The sequence below is a fragment of the Miscanthus floridulus genome, chromosome 9 (genome assembly GCF_019320115.1).
Source record: "Miscanthus floridulus cultivar M001 chromosome 9, ASM1932011v1, whole genome shotgun sequence".
In the NCBI taxonomy this organism is placed as follows: domain Eukaryota; kingdom Viridiplantae; phylum Streptophyta; class Magnoliopsida; order Poales; family Poaceae; genus Miscanthus; species Miscanthus floridulus.
Window position 1 is genome coordinate 104,416,047 of NC_089588.1, and position 25,585 is coordinate 104,441,631.

The 25,585-nt window shown below is 42.0% G+C and overlaps 1 protein-coding gene and 2 pseudogenes across 1 annotated transcript; 1 reads left to right on the forward strand and 2 right to left on the reverse strand.

Annotated features, from left to right (window-relative positions):
- Positions 1–2,983: 2,983 nt before the first annotated feature.
- On the reverse strand, positions 2,984–4,365 carry LOC136482517 (indole-2-monooxygenase-like). Its single transcript, XM_066479725.1, has 2 exons — positions 3,787–4,365; positions 2,984–3,668 (listed from the first exon to the last, which is right to left on the reverse strand). The coding sequence occupies exons 1-2, from the start codon at positions 4,318–4,320 to the stop codon at positions 3,120–3,122; spliced, it is 1,083 nt and encodes a 360-aa protein (XP_066335822.1). The 5' UTR covers positions 4,321–4,365; the 3' UTR covers positions 2,984–3,119.
- Positions 4,366–10,375: 6,010 nt separating this feature from the next.
- Positions 10,376–24,604, reverse strand: LOC136482519 (indole-2-monooxygenase-like; annotated as a pseudogene).
- LOC136482518 (uncharacterized) lies at positions 12,042–16,013 on the forward strand (annotated as a pseudogene).
- Positions 24,605–25,585: the final 981 nt, after the last annotated feature.

A 25,585-nucleotide genomic window follows, 5' to 3' on the forward strand; every position in this document is an offset into this window, starting at 1 on the left:
CCCCGTTGGTCAGATGAAAAGCAGTTGTGCTTCTACGGAGCTGCCAGTTATTCAAGACGACGCTGGGTTGCGCTTCCCTGTTGATGACATTACCGAGCCTCTAACAAAATGTGAGCTGCACATTCCAGATGGTAATGCATCAATCATGATGGCTGTCGGGGTTGTATCTCCAATAGACCGAACGAAGACACCAAGAATCCATGGGTCAGTTATTCAACCTGGATATGCTAGCGTCTCGGTCGATAGAGTGCTCAAAGGTTACAGCAATGTTCCTCTTGACATCGAAGGCGGTGATGGGGAGAAGACACTAGGAGAAACAGAGAAGACATTTATTCAATGGCGCAAACGCTTCATCATCATTCCTGGGGCGCCACCGCTTCCCCTACCTCACCCTAGGTACGAATGAAAGTGAATGAAATATTATTTTCCATTAATTTTCTATTGGCTTCAAAAATAATTGACACACAAATTGTTTTTATAGCAGGGTCTCTCCCCAGCCTAGCCTAATCATTCATTCCCCATCTCATCACAGCGTCGCGGGGGGCGAGACGACTTCATCCCCACGGCGATCGCCAACTCCTACACCGGCCCCATCGCCTCCACAACGATCTCCAACTCCTACACCGGCCCCACCGCCTCCACAACGATCTCCAACGTCTCCACGCCGGTCTCCACCAACACCGGCCTCATCGCCTCCACGCCGATCTCCAACACCGCCCCCACCCCCTCCACAGCGACGCACTACAAAGACGTCTAAGGTCCCGGCGGCAAAGAAGACCCCAAGAAAAAGAGTTATTTCTCAAGAAATACTTCCTGAAAAGACTGATGAGCAAATAGCAGCTGAAGAAGACAAAAAAGTAAAAGATTTTTTTATAGATATCAAAAACAAGAGTCAAGCAAAGCTTAAGGAGAAGCCGTACTTTTACATACCACGAGATGTGCTGAGGCAGAAGGTCGATGCTCACAAGAAAAAGATGATTGAACTTCGTAAGCCTTCGCCACTATCAGACTATGACCGCTCCCTCGTGAAGTCACATGATGCAGATAAGAAAAGGAAAAGAGCATCAGGGAAGGATGTCCCACAGCTCGGACAACAGAAGCAACCAATGCAAAATCTTGTTGTTGCTAATGAATATGGTTCCAACATAGAAGTCTATCGACCAGACAACTCTGGAGAAGTGTCGGTTCAAGCCCTTAATGCTTTTTTTAAAGATACTGGTTTAACCTTGGATCAATTGACGGGCAAAGCTCCAATCCAGAACCTGGAAGTTGATACCTGGAAGACTTATAAATATGGCAAAAGTCTGTACAACCCTGCGGCTCTGAATGAATTAGGGTACGCAAATGTACTTGCTCAACAAGTGGTACATGCAGGCGTGTGGCAGGGGTGAGCAGTGGATCTTTGTCAGATTTAGAGACCATCATTACTTCCAGTGGCGATGACATCTTACATATTAGTTTCGAAGAATTGCATCAACTATTCCACTTGGACGCTCTGGACAAATCAATCATGAGCTCCTTTTGTTTGTAAGTGATTCTTACTTTTATTTAATAAACTCACTTCCATGCGTACGTGTATATAATTATCCTCACATGTAACTTATATTTATATATAGATTCCAGATGTCAGAGCTCCAAAGAATACAAGACACCAGTGTTGGCTTCATTGATCCTTATATCGTATTCAAAACCGATATTATTGTCAAGGACCACTGGGTATCTGAAGCACAGACGAATATCATGAAGTTCTTCGTGAAGCAGCACGACAAGACAACAATACTTTTCCCGTACAACTTTGAGTAAGTGTTAATAATAATGTAGTCTACACATTTTATATAATATCAATACAACTTATATGCATGTACGTGTGTGTATAAACCAATGCAGTTTTCACTGGATACTCATTGTCATTGAGTTAAACTCAAGTCGGTTACTAATCTTTGACTCGTTGAGAAAAGAACGGGCACTATACCAAGATATGATAGACATTATCCAGGGGTAATTTCGATCTCTCGCGCACAACTATTATTGAATAGACTTTGCCATAATTTATTAACGATCGTACATTATTGGTCGCACAGGGTTTGGAAAGAGTTTATTCGGCAACATCGCAAGGATTGCAAGGCACCACTTAATGTAGTTGAAATACCAGTAAGTTGTACTATATACACTTCCCCACTGTGTTTAATTACTATATCGTACTTCAATTTACGTGTGAGATGATGAGAATAATCTTCTTCTCGTACAGTGGTGTTTGCGGCAGGAACCAGGTAATAACTTGTGTGGATACTACGTTTGTGAATTTATCACTGCGCACATAAGAAGAACTCCTGAAGATGTCCTCAGAGTACGTATATATCAATTTTTATTTATTTTTAAATGAATATATATACATATATGTGTATTAATACTTTTCCTTTTATTTCAAATGCAAGACTGAATGGTTGAAACGAAGGGTCATGCAAAAAGACCATCTGAAAGCAGTTCAAGAGTCAATAGCAGGATATCTTCTAGAAAAAGTGCTAAATTCCAACGGCGAGTTCTACTTTGATCTTAAGGAATAAATGATGTAAATTAAATGTTTATTGATATCGTTATTTTCGAGAACAAGATTATGAAAGTGTTGTATATATACATATATATATATATATATATATATATATATATATATATATATATATATATATATATATATATATAATATATAGTTTCATACTTTATTCGAATATAATAATGCTCAAGATGAGAATTAGATGTAATTATATGCATGCGTGTATTTATATTAGCAACGTAGAATACGTACATAAAAACATATTATATATTAAACAAATACGTGTAACTGAACTGAAAACAAATTAAACAAAAAAAAAGAAAAAGAAAAGGAACCTTTAGTCCCGGTTGGGGTTACCAACCGGGACTAAAGGGTGAACCATTAGTCCTGGTTGGTAACCCCAACCGGGACTAAAGGGTGCGCCAGGTTCGCTCGGCTGGAGGGCCTTTAGTCCCGGTCGGTGTTACCAACCGGGACTAAAGGTCCCTCTTTAATCCCGGCTCGATGACCCGGGACTGAAGGTTCCACCTTTAGTCCCGGGATCGTTGTCCCGGCGCGGTAACCGGGACTAAAGGCTGTTACCGCCCGGGACAACAGGTCCATTCTGTAGTAGTGAAGAATAAGTATATATTTTTATATACATGTAGGCGGTAGTTGTGGGTGAGGTGACGTCATCATATACCACTAGTTGTGCCTTAATATGATCTCTATAGTGAGGTTGTACTCTTCTTGAAGGGAGAGCAAGACATGCATCGATGAAGTCACTCTCCTCCCCGTCACGTTCTGGTGCTGGCTTGCTTGCATGGTCATCGATGAGTGTATTGAGCAAGTTGTCCCACATCTTGTTCACCTTTTGTGCCTTCGCACATACAATCCTCTTGATGATGTCCAGCTTCACCAGCATCGGGAAGTAGTCCTCTAGGTTGAAACCCCCTATGAGCGACGAGTTCGCCTCAACGAGCTCCCGGAAACGTTTATTCCGGCCTTCCTCCCTGAAGAACTTGCCACACACTGCGTGGCAAACGATATCGTTGGCAAAGGAGATGAGCAGTTCGCTTAGGTCAATAGCGGTGCCTGCGGTGGCCGCCTCGCGGATCTTAGCCACCACCAACCTCACCTGTTGTGAATATTTTTCAGGCAATCAACTTCATCTATTGAACAATATATATATATATATATATATATATATATATATATATATATATATATATATATAATGGTTAATTGGTTATTACCTCATGCTCGCGTGCATGGCGGTAGGACCGGACCTTCTTGTTGGTGAGGAGGTGTGTGGTGACGATCTTCTTGACCTGGCGCCAATGCTCGCCGTAGGGCGAGAAGACGACATCCGTGGAGCCGTAGAAGAGGATGTCGGTGACGGGGGAGTAGGCCCTGGACGCGAAGATGTGGTCTTGCGTGCGCAGCACGGCCTGGGCGGCGCTCGGCGAGGAGACGATGAGCGTGGGGACGGCACCGAGGTGGAGGAGCATGAGCCCATCGCGGCCATGCTTGGCGGAGAGGTCACGGAGGGAGACGTGCGGTAGGGTGCCGACAAGGTGCAGGTGGCCAATGATGGGGAGCCTGCTTGGAGGCGAAGGCAGCCTGCTCAGCAGCTGCTCTCTGGCACTTGCTGTGGCCGTCGTTCCAAAGCGGCGGCACACGAGGAGGACGAGAAGAGGACAGACGAGAAGGACAGAGGGCACTAGGGCCACCTGTGGTGGAGACTTCGCCTGCAGCAGCTCCTCGTGGTGGCCATGAGCGTGAGCCATCACTGCAGCGACAGCGTAGTGGGCGCAGAGCTTCCCTTGGCTGCAGCGTAGTTCAGTTTACTGATGATACCGAATTGAATGATGATAGCTGGGCTTGTTTACCCAGGGGGGGCTTTTTTATAGAGAGATCGCCAGATACCTGGTGATTGCACCAAGAATTAAGCATCTTTCTTCTCCATAGTTTATTCAGAAAAAGCTGCAGACAGACGTAGAGGGCCACGACCATGAAATACTATTTTTATTACAACTATAAACATCACAGTGACTCTTAACTGCTTTGGACGATGAGTCTACGACCTTGTGAGCGAGAGCCCCCCCACCCCTCACCGCCGGCCGGCGCCCGCTTCGGCGCCGCCGGCCACCAGCCCAAGCCCAAAACCAAACCCCCCGACCCTGCCTGATACCTCTCCAGCAGTGACCCAGCTGGGCGCCACCTTGCCCGCCCAGGGTTGCCCGTTTGGGTTGGATGGATCTGGGCATGCTGAGGTCGGGTCCGCGGCCGCGGTCGCTGTCTCGTAGGACGAGCTGGTGGGAGAGGAGGCTGCAGTGGAGCAGCTCGACTGGGGCTCAAGGTTTTAAATAGCATGCTATGTTATTTAGCTTTTTGTGTCCGAAAACAGGCTATAGCCGGTTATAGCGGCAGCTAAGGGCTAACTTGTACGTAAAAAAACTTAGCTAAATTCTTCTCAAACAGCTATAGCCGGAGATAGCGGAGGCTATAGCGGGAGATTTAAAACCTTGCTGGGGCTCCATAGACGACGAGGATGGGGCCTTCGGTCAAATCGGTGCCCTGCAGCTACGATTGAAGTCACGGAGCCGGTGTTCCCAGGCCTTCAGGGCGGGGCATCGGGTTCCTGGCCAGGCATGGGGAGCGTCTTTATTTGAATCTTGATATGCATATGTGTTTTTATAACCTAGAATAGAGGGAGTATCGTTTTGTAATAACTTATACCAATCTTGTGTATTAAATATTTTGCCCCCTAAACGGTTAAATGAAAAAAGTTTTAGCATAGATCAGGTTTTAAGTCAGGTTATTATTATTCCATTAGCTTGTCATACGAAATTAAATTAAACTCGTATAACGTCTAATAGGATTAAAAAGGGGGTCACTTTATTTATTTGGTCACGTAAAAGCGTGTGATATCTACTTGTGTCACGTGGTTAAGTTAGTCACGTTATTAGTTAGTAGAATAGATGAGGTTAAACACGTTAATTAGTAGCTGAGATTAAATCTACAGGTTAGTTAATTAGTAGGATAGATTACACGTACACGTTAAATTAGTAAGTTAGATCTGTCTCAGCTTCCGATCCATAGCGTGACTGGCATACCATGTCGAATTAACAATTATTTGCATGGCGAGTTTAGTTATTTTTATGAGCACGTGTAATAGACAGGCAGCACATCTATCAGTGATGGCAAATAAGCGACTTAAGATGCTGACGCAGCGGCTTAGCTTAAGCAGTGAATTAACTTGTCTCAGCTTCCATTGTATAAAAAAATGTTAGGAGATAGACTCTCTGGTTAATAGAGGCAGACACTTTTAGGGCCAGGTTCCATCACGCAAACGGGCGTATGTGTTAATCAATTTCACAGCAGCGAGCGTTCTAAGGTGACTGCCTCTATTAACCGACTGTTAACATAGATGGGTATCCTAAGACGTCTGCATCTGTTAATCGATTAACAGAGGCGTATATCTTAAGAGAACAATCTCCAAAAATGACTATTAACAGAGGTTGTACATTCTAAGGGACTTTAAGAGCCTGCCGCTAGAAATACTTGTCTCAAAAATTCATAACTTTTATATAAAATTATATAAAGACAAAATTTATACTAAAATTGTAGAGCTCAATGTGATCTTCAATTTTATATTTAAACTTTTTTATTTGAAACTATTTAGAGTTCCAAAAGATCATTTTATGCTCCCAAATTTTGAATTTAAAATTTTGATTTTTTAAATAATCTCGGACGTTGACATGGTCTACACAAAAGTTATAGTTCACAATGCTATCTACAACTTTGTAGCTATAATGACGAATCAATTAAACACCTCTTCTTTGATTGATTATATGCTAAATTTCTCTAGACAATGGTTCACTTTGTACTAGGTTTGGAACCCCAAAAGATATCATGATATTTTTTACAGATGGTACAAACAAGGGGAATTTCAAATCAATGCTTGTAACTGATAGGACGTGCAGCCATTTGCTTGACAATATGGCTTACAGGAATGGAGTTATTTTTTATAAGTGTGGACCAAAAACTTTTTTGCAGGTTATACTGAGTGGAACGTACTAGCTATGCCAATAAGCACAAATTACAGCGGAGTGCAGCCAATAAAGAACATATTCTCCAAGTTTGTCAAGTGCTATAGGTGGTGGCAATATTTTTTTTGTTTTATTTGGACGGCCACGCAATATTTCATTTTCCTTTCTCTTTTCTTTTAAGTTTTATATAGATTTTCTTATTTTAATTTTCTTTCTCCTATTTTATTTTACTCTAAATATTTTTTAGTTTCATGTTCTACGTTTTTTCTATATATTATGAGATGCGTATGATATTCACACAGAGTATATATGATGTTCTATGATGTATTTTTTATTTACATTATATGTCAGAGGTATTCAGGGAAAGGGTTATCAAAGAGGGCTCTTGGAAGGAAGAAGAGGACACAAACAACATGTGGGAGAAGATGGCAACCAACATTCGGAAGGTGACCTCAAAGGTGTGTGGAGTAACCAAAGGAAGTGAAGGCGAGGCTAAAGATACTTGGTGGTGGAACGAGGAAGTCCAAAGGGCTATTAAGGAGAAGAAAGAATTCTATAGACGCTTGTACCATGATAGGAGTGTGGACAACATAGAGAAGTACAAGGTGGTAAAGAAGACTATAAAGCGAGCTGTAAGTGTGCCAAAAGGTAGAGCGTACGAGGATCTTGACCAACATTTGAGTACGAAGGAAGGAGAGAAGGACATTTATAGAATGGCTAGGGTTCGTGAGAGAAAGACAAGGGACTTCAACCAAGTTAAGTGCATTAAGGATAAAAGGGAGCATCTCTTGGTGAAGGAGGATGAGATCCGACATCGATGGCAAGAGTATTTTGACAAATTATTCAATGGTGAGAATACGGACACAACCTTTCAGTTGGATGACTCTTTTAATGACACCAATAGGCGCTTTGTGTGGAGAATCCAAGAATCTGAGGTTAGAGAGGCGTTGAAAAGGATGAAAGGAGGTAAGGCGATGGGACTGGATGGTATCCCAATCGAGGTGTGGAGATGCCTCAGGGACATAGCTATAGTATGGCTAACCAAGCTGTTCAACCATATTTTTCGATTGAACAAGATGACTGACGAGTGGAGAAGAAGTATATTGGTACCGATCTACAAGAATAAAGGGGATATTCAAAGTTGTACTAATTACCAGAGAATTAAGTTGATGAGCTATACTATAAAGCTATGGGAGAGAGTTATCGAGCATCGTTTGAGAGCAATAACGCGGGTCTCTATGAACCAATTTGGTTTTATGCCCAGAAGGTCAACATTGGAAGCCATTTTCTTAATAAGACAAGTTATGGAGCGGTATAGAGAGAAGAAGGACCTACACATGGTTTTTATTGACTTGGAGAAGGCTTATGATAAAATACCAAGGAATGTTATGTGGTGGGCTTTGGACAAACATATAGTCCCAATGAAGTACATCGGGCTCATTAAGGACATGTACAATAATATTGTGACTAGTGTTCGAACAAGTGATGGAAACACGGATGACTTCCCAATTAGGATAGGACTACATCAAGGGTTAGCTTTGAGCCCTTATCTGTTTGCCTTAGTGATGGATGAGGTCACAAGGGACATACTAAGGGGACATCCCTTGGTGTATGCTTTTCGCGGATGATGTAGTGCTAGTTGATGAAAGTCGGACATGAGTGAATCAGAAACTGTAGTTATGGCGGGAGACTTTGGAGTCCAAAGATTTTAAACTCAGTAGAACTAAAACTGAGTATATGAGATGTGACTTTGGCACTACTACTCGGGAGGAGGAAGATATTAGCTTGGAAGGTCAAGTAGTGCCTAGGAAGAATACCTTTCGATATTTAGGATCAATGCTATAGAGAGACGGGGATATTGATGAAGATGTTAGCCATAGAATTAAAGCGGGGTGGATGAAGTGGCACCAAGCATCTAGTGTCCTATGTGACAAAAGGGTAGCCACAGAAGTTAAAAGGCAAGTTTTATAGGACGGCGATTAGACCTGCTATGTTGTATGGTGCAGAATGTTGACCTACGAAAAGACGACATATTCAATAGATAAGTGTCGCGAAAATATGTATGTTGCAGTTGGATTTGCGGTCATACAAGAAGGGATCGAGTTCGAAACGATGATATACGTGATAGATTAGGGGTAGCACCAATTGAAGAAAAGCTTGTCCAACACCGGTTGAGATAGTTTAGACATGTCCAACTGAGACCTCCAGAGGCACCGGTGCGTAATGGAATCCTAAGCCAGGATAGTAACGTGAAGAGAGGCAGAGGAAGACCGAAGTTGACTTAGGGTAGAGGCAATAAAAGGAGACTTGAAAGGATGGAATATACCCAAAGACTTAGCCTTAGATAGGAGTGATTGGAAAACAGCTATTCACGTGCCTGAACCTTGATTGCTTCTGCTAGGTTTTAACTCTTGCCTACCCCAATTTATTTGGGACTTAAAGGCTTTGTTGTTGTTGTTGCTGTTGTATTATATCCACGCCACTCATCGTATCCAAGAGCTTGGACTATAGCACCATCTCATCCATACGCGTGGCATGCATTTATGATTTTTCGTTGTGCCGCTAATTTTTTACTAGGTCGGACAACTGCATGTATGTGCGTACGTGGGAGGTGGATGTGTTGCATAGGTCTATGTTGATGCATTTTTTATTATGTTATTTATTTAGTATTTCAGTTTCCTTTTATATTATATCTTTTTGTACATTTTATTTTGATTGATTTTTTATTTTTTCCTGTTTCTTCTTTGATACTTGTGTGAGTTATATGACATGCCAAAATTTCTGACTTTTCATAACTATAGAAATTATTTATGCATTTGTGAAAGTGTCCTTTGCATTTGTCTAGTTATATCACATATCAAAATAATTGTCTTTGATACATGTGATGTTTACATAATATACATGTGAAGTTCTTTGATATATCTTGGGTGCCAACGTAGTATAAATAGGATGTTCTATAATTATTTTTGAGTATTCATACAGTACTTATGATAGTTATAAAGTATATTTTAGGTTCATCAAATAGTATTCTTGTGAAGTTTTTTTCTATTTTCCCTCCATTGTTATTTTTTCTTCTTCACTTTGCTATAATTAAGAAGCTTAATTTCTTAGCTTCCATGAGATATATGTGATGTTCAAGTGGCATACATGTGATGTTCTTTCATGTATTTTAGGATGTCCACGTAGTATAAATAGGATGTTTCATGATTATCTTTAAGTATTTACATATTACTCATGAGATGTTGTACGGTATATTTTAGGTTGTCCAAATAGTTCCGCTGTGATGTTCTTTTTTAATTTTCTCTACTATATGGCTTTTTTTTATTTTTTTCTTGGTTTTCCTTATGCTTTGTATTATTTTTTATTGATGTTTTCTATTTATGTATGTTTGATTATTCACATAGTATATGTGAGGTACTCTACGCGTATATTTTAGGTGTTCGAGCAGTATTCATGTGATGTCTTACGTGCCTTTTTCCTTTGTCTTACTTATGTTTTCCCTTATGTTTTATTCTATCTTTTATTTATTTTGTCTTTCTATTTATGTTTGGACATAAGCATTTCTTGTATTGTGTGAAGAATTTTTTGCTCTCATATTCATCCCTCTTATTGTTCTAGTCCTTTGTTAATAAATTTCCGGTCACAAATATGTTTGTTGCATGGTGTAAGGATGCAATGCATGCTTTTTTTATTTAGTATTAGTGATTTAACAAGTACAAAACCCAAAAGTATTATGATACAATTATGATAGGTAGTGCGCAATCTATTGCATACATAAAGGACTCTAGACTAATGCATTAATTTTGTGGAACTATAGGGACAAGGAGGAGTTTCTCCTTACGACACACTGTCACCCCAAATGATTCAGTCATATCGATACCTTTCTTTGCTAATTCCACAGGTAGCTCCCAATTGAAGTGGTAGATAAGGTTTGCAAGCATCACTTCAATAGTGGAAGTTGCAAAGTGGGTTCCTGGACACATCCTTCGCCCTGCCCCAAATGGTAAGTATTGGAAATTGTTTCCCTTATTGTCCATAGCTGTGGCGCTACCGCCTTCGATGAACCGCTCAGGCATGAACTTGTCCGCTTTCTCCCAATAGCTAGGATCCCTTGCAAGAGCCCAGCTATTAACAATGGCACGTGTTCCCGAAGGTATCGTGTACCCTTCTATGTTGCAATCGGCCATGGATATAGGTGGGGCACAAGGAGCGGTGCCGGCATATGGAGTCGGAGTGTCTCTTTGATGACTGCCTTTAGGTAGGCTAAACTATTAAGGTCGTCTTCCGTAACTATCTCTTTTCCCTTGGCTATAGTGCTTCTCACCTCGTCTTGTAGCTTGTTCAGGAGGCAGGGGTTTTGCATGAGCTGAGCCATCGCACATTCCAGCACTATGAATGCTGTATCTGTGCCAGCTTCAAACATGACCTACATGCATATGGAAACATAGATATAAGCACTACTAGAGAACAGACTTTAGAACGATGTCCTAATTTAGCATTAGCCTCGGCATTTTTTGCCCCCGGGAGATCTTTAGTCCCGGCTGGTATTACCAACCGGGACTAAAGGTTTACCTTTAGTCCCGGTTGGTAATACCAGCCGGGACTAAAGCTTTTAGTCCCGGTTTGGGTTATGCCCCGGGAATAAAGATTAATATTTAGTCCCGGTTTGGACCCCTAACCGGGACTAATTATCCCGGCCTATAATTCTGCTCAATTCTTCCTTCCCGAGCCCGAGCCATTCCATTATTCAAACTCACTGCCTCTGTTCTTCAGCTTGCTGTTGTTCTTGCACTCTCCCCCTCCATTGGTGTTGCTCTTCGATTTTGGAGGTAACAAACTTAATCCTCTTATGTTTTATCAGTAGCTTATCTCATTTTGCGATGTAGATGCATGTGTAACTTTATATGTTGGACTTTATTATGATTTTATATGTCATTTTTAGCTCAAAATCACATGATGATTTGCATATATGTTTGGATAAACAAAAGTTAAATTAGTTCATCAAAATCACGCCTCGCTCGTCCTCGCTGGAGCACGCGCCATTCTCGTCCCCGGTGGCTTACATGATCTTAGAATTAATTTTTCCATGAAATGAAAAACTTAGAAAATTGTTAGAAAATTGTAGAAAATCCGTACTAGTTGAACTTGCGGACCGTGTTCATGTCGGCGAGCATGTTCTCTGCCGAGCGGTAACGGACGTCAAGGAGGAGCTTTGATTCTACGAGGGAGAGCGGCAACGGTCATGGAAGACCGTGTTCCCTTTCTCGTAGAATCGGAGCTCTTCCTTGGCCAAGTACGGTGCCGTCCGGTGGAGAAATGCTCGCCGAGATGATCACGTAAGCAAGGTCAACTAGTACGGATGGTTATTTATTGAAACATGTTTTTGAGCTATAATTTGATGGATATTTGAAAATATGAAATTTACACTAGTTTGCAAAAGTAAGTATAGAAAGTAGATGACAACTGTTACTGGATCCTCGGCCTCTCGTTCGGTTGCGAAACGACTGAGGCCAGAACTCCCTCTCATTATCTGCGGCAAGTGTAAGCAGAAGATTGTGATGGAGTACCGAGTCAAGAGACAGGGACCCAACAAGGGTCGTGTTTTCTACAAGTGCCCGGATCGCGATGTGAGTTTCTTACGCATTTTATAATTATGGCTAATTGACCTGCTTTTCTTGAATATTTTTGACTAAATATTTTTTGGCTTTAATTTCAGTGGGAGGGCAATGGATGCGATGGTTGGTACTGGGAGGAAGATTATGCTACATACGTGCAGAATTTGGGTGCGCTTGAGGTAGCGGATGCTGCTGATGAGGCAGTGAGCCAGCAGGAGAAGCTTATTGATATTCAACAGAAGAATGATTTGTCTGTTTTAGTTGCGTACGATCACAAAATAATTATGTTACTGAAGTGCATTGTAGTTTTAGTTTGTTTAGTGATAGTTGGGATTGCTTACGTTGTAGCCAGGCTTAGTTAATTAATCAACCGTGTGTGTGTCATTTATGTTGTGTAATAAAATACTTAATTATGTTCAAGGTTTTCATAATTTGTCGTGTAATACAGATTATGTCACGCCATTGGATGTACAATGCCGATCGCCGCTACCAAGACTTTATAGAGGGCTTACACTATTTCTTAGGTGTGGCTGAGGCAAATAAGCGGGATGGTTTCATATGCTGTCCATGTGCCCTATGTAAGAATTTAAAGGAATATTCAAGCTCAATGAGTCTTCATTCACATTTGCTTAAGTCAGGTTTCATGTCAAACTATATATGTTGGACTAAGCATGGAGAAAGCGGGGTCATGATGGAAGAAGGTGAAGGAGAAGATTTAGACATTGATGACATTATTGCTCAGTATGGTGCCTTTGATGATACTACAATGGGGGGAGATGAAGAAGAGGTAGCGGTAGAAGATGATCTCGGTGATGCTCTTGGCGATGCCATTCGTGATGCACAACAAGAATGGGAAAGTGAAAAAGAGAAAGTTAAGTTGGAGCGCATGCTTGAGGATCATAGGAAGTTGCCATACCCGACGGCCGAAGAGGGGCAAAAAAAGCTGGGTACAACACTGGAATTGCTACAGTGGAAGGCAAAGAATGGTGTATCCGATAAGGCATTTGGGAATTTATTAAACCTCATAAAGAAGATGCTTCCAAAGCCAAATGAATTGCCCACCACTACGTACGAAGCAAAAAAGGTTGTCTGCCCTTTGGGATTAAAAATCCAGAAGATACATGCATGTCCTAATGACTGTATCCTCTACCATGGCAATGAATACGAGAATTTGGATGAATGCCCGGTATGTAAAGCATCGCGGTATAAGATCAGGCGCGATGATCCTGGTGACGTCGAGGGTGAACAACGTCCTAGAAAGAAAATCCCTGCCAAGGTTATGTGGTATGCTCCTATAATACCACGCTTAAAACGTTTGTTCAGAAATAAAGACCACGCAAAGTTGTTGCGGTGGTATAAAGAAGACCGTAAGGTAGACAATATGCTGAGACACCCAGCTGATGGGTCCCAGTGGAGAGCGATAGATAGAGAATTTTCAGAGTTTGCAAATGAGGTTAGAAACTTAAGGTTCGCCTTAAGTACAGATGGTATGAATCCTTTTGGACAGCAGAGCACTAGTCATAGCACTTGGCCAGTTACTCTATGTATCTACAACCTTCCTCCATGGTTATGCATGAAGCGGAAGTTCATTATGATGCCGATCCTCATCCAAGGTCCGAGGCAACCTGGCAACTGATATTGATGTATATCTGAAGCCATTAGTTGAAGAACTTCTAGTTTTATGGAACAAACCAGGTGTACGTGTCTGGGATGAGTACAAACAAGAACACTTTGACCTACGAGCAATGTTGTTCGTAACCATCAATGATTGGCCTGCTTTAAGTAATCTTTCAGGTCAGACAAACAAAGGATATAATGCATGCACACATTGTTTTGATGACCTTGACAGTATATATTTGAAAAGATGTCGAAAGGTCGTGTACCTTGGCCATCGTCGATTCCTTCCTTTGAACCACCAAGTAAGAAAGAAAGGGAAGCATTTTAAAGGTAAGCCAGACCACCGGAAGAAGCCTCATAACCGAACCGGGGAAGATGTACTCGCAATGGTCAAGGATGTGAAAGTAGTATTTGGAAAGGGACAAGGCAGTGAATCTGTTCCCAAAGATGCTAATGGACATGCACCCATGTGAAAGAAGAAGTCCATCTTTTGGGAGCTACCCTATTGGCAAGTCCTAGAGGTCCGCAACGCAATCGACGTGATGCACCTGACAAAGAATCTTTGTGTGAACCTGTTAGGATTCATGGGTGTGTACGGGAAGCCAAAGGATTCACTTGAAGCACGCCAGGACTTGCAGTGCATGAAAGAACGAGACAACCTTCATCCAGAGAAGACAGGTGATGGACGTCATTACTTAAGTCCTGCTAGCTACACGCTTAGCAAAGAAGAGAGGGACAGCATGTTCGAATGTCTAAGCAGCATCAAGGTCCCATCGGGATTCTCCTCCAATATAAAGGGTATAATAAATGTGCCAGATAAAAAATTCCTAAACTTAAAGTCCCACGACTGCCACGTGCTTATGACGCAATTGCTTCCAGTTGCTTTAAGAGGAATTCTACCTCCACATGTACGTCTAGCCACCGTGAAGCTATGTGCATTTCTCAATGCAATTTCTCAGAAGGCAATCAATCCAGTGGAACTAGCTACTCTACAGAACGATGTGGTTCAATGTCTTGTCAGCTTTGAGTTGGTGTTCCCTCCATCCTTCTTTAATATCATGACACACATCCTAGTTCATTTGGTGAAGGAGATTAGTATTCTTGGACCTGTGTTCTTACATAACATGTTCCCCTTCGAGAGGTTTATGGGAGTCTTGAAGAAATATGTGAAAGTCCGTTCTAAGCCTGAAGGAAGCATCGCCCAGGGCTATGGAACAGAGGAGGTCATTGAGTTCTGTGTTGACTTTATTCCTGACATTGCTCCAATTGGCGTTCCCGAATCACGACATGAGGGGAGACTCAGTGGTAAAGGAACTTTAGGGAAGAAAACATATATTGGCATGGAAGACGATTATTTCAATAAAGCACACTACACAGTTCTTCAGAACTCATCATTGGTGCATCCGTACATCGAGATACATAAGGAGTTCTTACGATCCAAGTTTCCAGGGAAGACTGAAGCTTGGATTAGGCAGTCAGCACATGAAAAGTTTCAGTGGTTGGTTACGAAAAGAATGTCAAGGCGATGACAATATTGATGAGCAACTGTATTTGTTGGCTAGGCAGCCATCGTGGCATATCCTCACGTACCAAGGGTACGAGATAAATGGGAATACATTTTACATAGTTGCCCAAGATAAAAGGAGCACCAATCAAAATAGTGGTGTTCGCATAGATGGCACAGATCCAAATGGGAATATACAAACATATTATGGCCGCATAGAAGAGATATGGGAACTAGACTACGCACCTAATTTTAAAGTCCCTTTGTTCCGGTGCCAATGGGTGAAGCTGACCGGAGGAGGGGTAACAGTCGACAAAGAGTATGGAATGACAACAGTGGACCTCAACAATATTGGATACAAAGAGGAACCATTCGTCCTTGCTGCCGATGTGAGTCAGGTGTTCTATGTGAAAGACATGTCTACAAAATCAAAGAGAGGAAAAAACGAAGACATCAACTCAATGATCAATGAGCCAAAGCGCCACATAATTCTTTCTGGGAAAATAAATATAGTAGGAATTGAAGACAAGTCAGACATGTCAGAAGATTACGAAAGAAATGTCTGAATTCCACCCTTCATAGTGAAGAAAGATCCAAGCATCATGTTAAATGATGAAGACACTCCATGGTTACGACAAGATCATAACCAAGGGTCATACGTCAAGAAGAAATTCACTGTTGTGCCCGCATGATACAACGATGCATGTTTAATATATTATGTTTTAGAGACGGATATTATGTAATATGTTTTCGGAACCCTAGATTGTCTAAAATTGAAAAGTTTTGAATACCAAGTTTGTTCATATCATCAATATCTACAATCCTTATATAGACCATTTTTTCATTTGAGAAAGCTTGAACAAAATGTAGTTCAATTTTCACAAGTGTGTGACATAGTTTTAGAAAGTCTATAAGAGATAAGGAAAATTGTGACTAGTGTTTGATAAAAATTTCTCAAATAGGAAAATGAGCTATGTAACAATTGTAGATCTTGCTGAGATGATCAAACTTGGTATTCAGAGTTTTTTCATCTGAGGTCATTTAGTGTCTCATTTGAGCAAGTTTGACCAAGTCAAATTTGGTCAAATGAAAAAACAACACTTTGACCCTAGTATTATGGACTCTAAATGACTTCGAATTGAAAAGTTTTGAATACCAAGTTTGTTAAACTCAAAAGGATCTACAATTGTTGTTTTGGTCAACTTTCCATTTGAGAAAGTTTGGACGGTTCAAATTTGTGATTTTTAAATTTCGACGCCTACAAACTAGTTTTCGGAACCCTAGATTGTCTAAAATTGAAAAGTTTTGAATACCAAGTTTGTTCATATCATCAATATCTACAATCCTTATATAGACCATTTTTTCATTTGAGAAAGCTTGAACAAAATGTAGTTCAATTTTCACAAGTGTGTGACATAGTTTTAGAAAGTCTATAAGAGATAAGGAAAATTGTGACTAGTGTTTGATAAAAATTTCTCAAATGGGAAAATGAGCTATATAACAATTGTAGATCTTGCTAAGATGATCAAACTTGGTATTCAGAGTTTTTTCATCTGAGGTCATTTAGTGTCTCATTTGAGCAAGTTTGACCAAGTCAAATTTGGTCAAATGAAAAAACAACACTTTGACCCTAGTATTATGGACTCTAAATGACTTCGAATTGAAAAGTTTTGAATACCAAGTTTGTTAATTTTGGTCGAATTGAAAAAACAACAATCCTTATATAGGCCATTTTTTCATTTGAAAAAGTTGTACAACAAAAAATACTATATTTTCTTTATTTTTATAGGTTTAACAAAAATTTCCTGTCAATTTTGGTCAAAAACCGAGAAAAAATTGAAACATTGACGTTACAATAATGTGATAATAAATTTCCTATCGAATAATATTAGTTTTATTAATTTTAAGTTACAAATATATTTTTGCATTAACAAAATACTTAGTATTAGTAACATTTATATTCTATATTCATAAAAGAAATTAAAAACTATAGGTTACAAAATTTTCCTATTTACAATAAATAATTAGTTAATCAATAGAATTTTTTAAAATAAATATTGCAAAGTATTGAAGTTGCTATGGAATTAATTGATTAACCTAGTATTAAACAAAATCAAAATCCCAGGTCTTTCCAATTACGCTGGCGGGTTGCCAAAATTTTCAGGCCTTCAGTCCCGGCCCAGACCAAGAACCGGGACTAAAGGGTGAGCGGCAATTTCGGTGCCCGCCCAAAATAGTTTTAGTCCCGGCTAGTAACACCAACCGGGACTAAAAACCCTTTAGTCCCGGCTTGTAAGGCGAGCCGGGACTAAAGGGTTGGGCCTTTAGTCCCGGCTGGTAATACCAGCCGGGACTAAAGGGTGTTTAGTCCTGGTTGGTGTTACTAGCCGGGACTAAAGGGTCCCGGCCTATATATATCGAATGGTTTCATCTTCTACCTTTCGATCTACACGTCGATCATCGCCGCCGCCACCGCCATCTTCGATCTCGCCTCCGTCGCCCCAGCCCCGCCCGGCCGTACATCGAGCTCGTCTCTGCCGCGCCGCCGTCGTCTTCTACCCCCACCCGGCCGCGCCATCCGCCCGGCCGCATCCCGTCTCTGCCCGCACCCGAGCCCCCTCCGTTGACCGCTTCCCGCGCGCCCGGCGGCCTCGTCGTCGAGCCCCGCCGTCTCCGCCGTACGTCGTCCTCGCGCGATCGAGGTGCTCAGCTCGGCCCCGCGCGTGGCCGACCAGCACGCCCTGCCGGCCCGCGCCATCCGCCTCGATCCCCAGCCTGCTAGGGCTAGCTAGCTTGCTCTTGGCCGGCCAATATTAGATTAAAATGTTAGATTTAATTAGTAGTTTTTGATATATGTTAGATTTAAATGTATTAAAATTTAATTAGTACTTTATTTAGATAGTTTTTTTAGATAGTTTTTTATTATAGTATTTGATATATGTTAGATTAAAATGTATTAAATTTTAATTAGTACTTATTTAGATAGTTTTTTTTAGATAGTTTTTTATTATAGTTTTTGATATATGTTAGATTAAAATGTATTATCTATTACTAGTTTATCTAATTTCATGTTAGATTTATTTAATTGGATTTAGTAATTATATATTCTATCTCTCTATATATATATATATATCTAGAGAGAGATTCTATATGTATACATATGGTACTTAATTAATTATTTCTATATGTATATATACATGTACTTATTTTCATGTGTTGAGAGAGAGAGAAAATTGTATCTAGAGAGACATTCTATGTGTTATCACATGCATATCTAGAGATATAGACATATGCACTTATTTCTATGTGTTGAGAGAGAGAGAAAAATATATTGTATCATTCTATGTGTATATATATACATGTACTTATTTCCATGTTTTTGGATCGAAAGTGTTTTTGATTCGATTCCAAAGCCTATACCTTATTATTGTTTATCCTTATGAAATATTATGTGTTATTATATTTAATTGGATTTAGTAATTCTATATGTGTTATCACATGTACTTATGTTATGTACCATAATAATTCTATCTATGTGTTATCTCGAAGATACAAATGGCTGCTCCGGATGATAACTTGAGTGATGACATAATGGCGGATATTATCAACGCCGGCACCAATGTGGATGTAGATGACATGAGTCAGTACTTTGCTGATTATGAGGATATCCTGAATATGCCGGTGGTTGAAGATCAACAAATTGTCGCGCAAGAAAATACTGGCGAGGTATATTCGATTATCTATCATCTCTTATAGATGCATGCGTACGTATATTTGTTGTTAATCGTTGTGTTTCTACTCATGTAGCCGGTCTCTGGATCTACATCAACCACCGACAAAAGTAGGAAAGTCCGAGGGCCAAAAAAGCCATTAGAGGGCCGTTTCATAATATCAGAATTCGACACCGACACCGGCAAACCATTGGGACCACATGCTCAGACATATGTCAATCAATGTGGGTTCATTGTAAGGGATAGGATCCCAGTTAGTGCTCGTGAATGGAAGCAGAAGATATCCGCTCCTAATGTTAGTTTTGTATCTGATCGTGATAAGAACCTAGCTTGGAGAGATATCACTCAGCATTTCACATTACAAGCAGATGATGCTTTGAAGGAGCTAGTGAGGGATTGGACAATGAAGAAGATGACAACATTGTTCCAGAGTTGGAAGAAGACATTGTATAAAAAGTTTATCTTGAAGAATGCTACGCCGAATTTCAATGCTAAGGCGTTTGTCAAGTTGGAGTCCCATTGGGATGCCTTCGTAGAATACAAGACATCTCAAGACAGTGAGGAACGTGTGATGAGGAATCGGCAGAATGCCCGACAGAAGCAATACCATCATCGCATGGGATCAGGTGGTTATAGGAGTGCTATTCCCAAATGGAAGAACCTAGAAGCAGAGATTACTGCCAAGGGAATCATACCTGAAACAATAGAAAAGAACTGGCCTCAACGCGCTGAAGAATTGGTTCTACGCTCATGGGGGAAGCCTAGACCCAGACACTGGCAAGCTAATTTTCGGCCAAAAAATTGAGAGAGCAACACAGAGACTAGCTCGTGCTAGGGAAGAAGCTGATAGTGGTGTTTTCAAGCCCAACAGAGAGAAGGATGAATTGACATATGCCCTAGAGAATCCCGAACACGGTGGTCGAACAAGAGGCTATGGGGCGGTTCCGTGGCTACACGCATTCCCAGCAGACAAGGATACCTACAGAAGCCTGCTAGAGAAAGAAGGATGAGGAGGCAGAACGAATTCGTGCATTGGAGCAATTTGTTGATGAGTCACGACAAGCATTGCTTGAATCACGTGAACGAGAAAAATCTCTTGAGGCAAGAATGCAGGAGGAGATCAAGAGGCAAGTGCAGCTAGCAATGAGTCAAATGCAATCGCAATCAACGCCGGGAGTCACCATTAGCCCCGTTGGTCAGATGAAAAGCAGTTGTGCTTCTACGGAGCTGCCAGTTATTCAAGACGACGCTGGGTTGCGCTTCCCTGTTGATGACATTACCGAGCCTCTAACAAAATGTGAGCTGCACATTCCAGATGGTAATGCATCAATCATGATGGCTGTCGGGGTTGTATCTCCAATAGACCGAACGAAGACACCAAGAATCCATGGGTCAGTTATTCAACCTGGATATGCTAGCGTCTCGGTCGATAGAGTGCTCAAAGGTTACAGCAATGTTCCTCTTGACATCGAAGGCGGTGATGGGGAGAAGACACTAGGAGAAACAGAGAAGACATTTATTCAATGGCGCAAACGCTTCATCATCATTCCTGGGGCGCCACCGCTTCCCCTACCTCACCCTAGGTACGAATGAAAGTGAATGAAATATTATTTTCCATTAATTTTCTATTGGCTTCAAAAATAATTGACACACAAATTGTTTTTATAGCAGGGTCTCTCCCCAGCCTAGCCTAATCATTCATTCCCCATCTCATCACAGCGTCGCGGGGGGCGAGACGACTTCATCCCCACGGCGATCGCCAACTCCTACACCGGCCCCATCGCCTCCACAACGATCTCCAACTCCTACACCGGCCCCACCGCCTCCACAACGATCTCCAACGTCTCCACGCCGGTCTCCACCAACACCGGCCTCATCGCCTCCACGCCGATCTCCAACACCGCCCCCACCCCCTCCACAGCGACGCACTACAAAGACGTCTAAGGTCCCGGCGGCAAAGAAGACCCCAAGAAAAAGAGTTATTTCTCAAGAAATACTTCCTGAAAAGACTGATGAGCAAATAGCAGCTGAAGAAGACAAAAAAGTAAAAGATTTTTTTATAGATATCAAAAACAAGAGTCAAGCAAAGCTTAAGGAGAAGCCGTACTTTTACATACCACGAGATGTGCTGAGGCAGAAGGTCGATGCTCACAAGAAAAAGATGATTGAACTTCGTAAGCCTTCGCCACTATCAGACTATGACCGCTCCCTCGTGAAGTCACATGATGCAGATAAGAAAAGGAAAAGAGCATCAGGGAAGGATGTCCCACAGCTCGGACAACAGAAGCAACCAATGCAAAATCTTGTTGTTGCTAATGAATATGGTTCCAACATAGAAGTCTATCGACCAGACAACTCTGGAGAAGTGTCGGTTCAAGCCCTTAATGCTTTTTTTAAAGATACTGGTTTAACCTTGGATCAATTGACGGGCAAAGCTCCAATCCAGAACCTGGAAGTTGATACCTGGAAGACTTATAAATATGGCAAAAGTCTGTACAACCCTGCGGCTCTGAATGAATTAGGGTACGCAAATGTACTTGCTCAACAAGTGGTACATGCAGGCGTGTGGCAGGGGTGAGCAGTGGATCTTTGTCAGATTTAGAGACCATCATTACTTCCAGTGGCGATGACATCTTACATATTAGTTTCGAAGAATTGCATCAACTATTCCACTTGGACGCTCTGGACAAATCAATCATGAGCTCCTTTTGTTTGTAAGTGATTCTTACTTTTATTTAATAAACTCACTTCCATGCGTACGTGTATATAATTATCCTCACATGTAACTTATATTTATATATAGATTCCAGATGTCAGAGCTCCAAAGAATACAAGACACCAGTGTTGGCTTCATTGATCCTTATATCGTATTCAAAACCGATATTATTGTCAAGGACCACTGGGTATCTGAAGCACAGACGAATATCATGAAGTTCTTCGTGAAGCAGCACGACAAGACAACAATACTTTTCCCGTACAACTTTGAGTAAGTGTTAATAATAATGTAGTCTACACATTTTATATAATATCAATACAACTTATATGCATGTACGTGTGTGTATAAACCAATGCAGTTTTCACTGGATACTCATTGTCATTGAGTTAAACTCAAGTCGGTTACTAATCTTTGACTCGTTGAGAAAAGAACGGGCACTATACCAAGATATGATAGACATTATCCAGGGGTAATTTCGATCTCTCGCGCACAACTATTATTGAATAGACTTTGCCATAATTTATTAACGATCGTACATTATTGGTCGCACAGGGTTTGGAAAGAGTTTATTCGGCAACATCGCAAGGATTGCAAGGCACCACTTAATGTAGTTGAAATACCAGTAAGTTGTACTATATACACTTCCCCACTGTGTTTAATTACTATATCGTACTTCAATTTACGTGTGAGATGATGAGAATAATCTTCTTCTCGTACAGTGGTGTTTGCGGCAGGAACCAGGTAATAACTTGTGTGGATACTACGTTTGTGAATTTATCACTGCGCACATAAGAAGAACTCCTGAAGATGTCCTCAGAGTACGTATATATCAATTTTTATTTATTTTTAAATGAATATATATACATATATGTGTATTAATACTTTTCCTTTTATTTCAAATGCAAGACTGAATGGTTGAAACGAAGGGTCATGCAAAAAGACCATCTGAAAGCAGTTCAAGAGTCAATAGCAGGATATCTTCTAGAAAAAGTGCTAAATTCCAACGGCGAGTTCTACTTTGATCTTAAGGAATAAATGATGTAAATTAAATGTTTATTGATATCGTTATTTTCGAGAACAAGATTATGAAAGTGTTGTATATATACATATATATATATATATATATATATATATATATATATATATATATATATATATATATATATATATAATATATAGTTTCATACTTTATTCGAATATAATAATGCTCAAGATGAGAATTAGATGTAATTATATGCATGCGTGTATTTATATTAGCAACGTAGAATACGTACATAAAAACATATTATATATTAAACAAATACGTGTAACTGAACTGAAAACAAATTAAACAAAAAAAAAGAAAAAGAAAAGGAACCTTTAGTCCCGGTTGGGGTTACCAACCGGGACTAAAGGGTGAACCATTAGTCCTGGTTGGTAACCCCAACCGGGACTAAAGGGTGCGCCAGGTTCGCTCGGCTGGAGGGCCTTTAGTCCCGGTCGGTGTTACCAACCGGGACTAAAGGTCCCTCTTTAATCCCGGCTCGATGACCCGGGACTGAAGGTTCCACCTTTAGTCCCGGGATCGTTGTCCCGGCGCGGTAACCGGGACTAAAGGCTGTTACCGCCCGGGACAACAGGTCCATTCTGTAGTAGTGAAGAATAAGTATATATTTTTATATACATGTAGGCGGTAGTTGTGGGTGAGGTGACGTCATCATATACCACTAGTTGTGCCTTAATATGATCTCTATAGTGAGGTTGTACTCTTCTTGAAGGGAGAGCAAGACATGCATCGATGAAGTCACTCTCCTCCCCGTCACGTTCTGGTGCTGGCTTGCTTGCATGGTCATCGATGAGTGTATTGAGCAAGTTGTCCCACATCTTGTTCACCTTTTGTGCCTTCGCACATACAATCCTCTTGATGATGTCCAGCTTCACCAGCATCGGGAAGTAGTCCTCTAGGTTGAAACCCCCTATGAGCGACGAGTTCGCCTCAACGAGCTCCCGGAAACGTTTATTCCGGCCTTCCTCCCTGAAGAACTTGCCACACACTGCGTGGCAAACGATATCGTTGGCAAAGGAGATGAGCAGTTCGCTTAGGTCAATAGCGGTGCCTGCGGTGGCCGCCTCGCGGATCTTAGCCACCACCAACCTCACCTGTTGTGAATATTTTTCAGGCAATCAACTTCATCTATTGAACAATATATATATATATATATATATATATATATATATATATATATATATATATATATAATGGTTAATTGGTTATTACCTCATGCTCGCGTGCATGGCGGTAGGACCGGACCTTCTTGTTGGTGAGGAGGTGTGTGGTGACGATCTTCTTGACCTGGCGCCAATGCTCGCCGTAGGGCGAGAAGACGACATCCGTGGAGCCGTAGAAGAGGATGTCGGTGACGGGGGAGTAGGCCCTGGACGCGAAGATGTGGTCTTGCGTGCGCAGCACGGCCTGGGCGGCGCTCGGCGAGGAGACGATGAGCGTGGGGACGGCACCGAGGTGGAGGAGCATGAGCCCATCGCGGCCATGCTTGGCGGAGAGGTCACGGAGGGAGACGTGCGGTAGGGTGCCGACAAGGTGCAGGTGGCCAATGATGGGGAGCCTGCTTGGAGGCGAAGGCAGCCTGCTCAGCAGCTGCTCTCTGGCACTTGCTGTGGCCGTCGTTCCAAAGCGGCGGCACACGAGGAGGACGAGAAGAGGACAGACGAGAAGGACAGAGGGCACTAGGGCCACCTGTGGTGGAGACTTCGCCTGCAGCAGCTCCTCGTGGTGGCCATGAGCGTGAGCCATCACTGCAGCGACAGCGTAGTGGGCGCAGAGCTTCCCTTGGCTGCAGCGTAGTTCAGTTTACTGATGATACCGAATTGAATGATGATAGCTGGGCTTGTTTACCCAGGGGGGGCTTTTTTATAGAGAGATCGCCAGATACCTGGTGATTGCACCAAGAATTAAGCATCTTTCTTCTCCATAGTTTATTCAGAAAAAGCTGCAGACAGACGTAGAGGGCCACGACCATGAAATACTATTTTTATTACAACTATAAACATCACAGTGACTCTTAACTGCTTTGGACGATGAGTCTACGACCTTGTGAGCGAGAGCCCCCCCACCCCTCACCGCCGGCCGGCGCCCGCTTCGGCGCCGCCGGCCACCAGCCCAAGCCCAAAACCAAACCCCCCGACCCTGCCTGATACCTCTCCAGCAGTGACCCAGCTGGGCGCCACCTTGCCCGCCCAGGGTTGCCCGTTTGGGTTGGATGGATCTGGGCATGCTGAGGTCGGGTCCGCGGCCGCGGTCGCTGTCTCGTAGGACGAGCTGGTGGGAGAGGAGGCTGCAGTGGAGCAGCTCGACTGGGGCTCAAGGTTTTAAATAGCATGCTATGTTATTTAGCTTTTTGTGTCCGAAAACAGGCTATAGCCGGTTATAGCGGCAGCTAAGGGCTAACTTGTACGTAAAAAAACTTAGCTAAATTCTTCTCAAACAGCTATAGCCGGAGATAGCGGAGGCTATAGCGGGAGATTTAAAACCTTGCTGGGGCTCCATAGACGACGAGGATGGGGCCTTCGGTCAAATCGGTGCCCTGCAGCTACGATTGAAGTCACGGAGCCGGTGTTCCCAGGCCTTCAGGGCGGGGCATCGGGTTCCTGGCCAGGCATGGGGAGCGTCTTTAGTCTTTAGTCCGCTGGATTAGAGCGAAATGAAGCGACTTACTTCAGCAGAGGCGGGTGGCGGCACTACCGCTAAAGTGGGAAAGAGCAATGACGGAGATCCGGTGTGTCCAGAGGTGCGGGCGGAGCGTGGTGTCTCGTCCGCGGA

Coding starts and splice junctions, on each gene's coding strand:
- LOC136482517 (XM_066479725.1), bottom strand. CDS start 4,320: ATGGCTCACGCTCATGGCCACCACGAGGAGCTGCTGCAGGCGAAGTCT. Junction 3,669..3,786: donor GCCATGCACGCGAGCATGAG/GTAATAACCAAT, acceptor TATTCACAACAG/GTGAGGTTGGTGGTGGCTAA.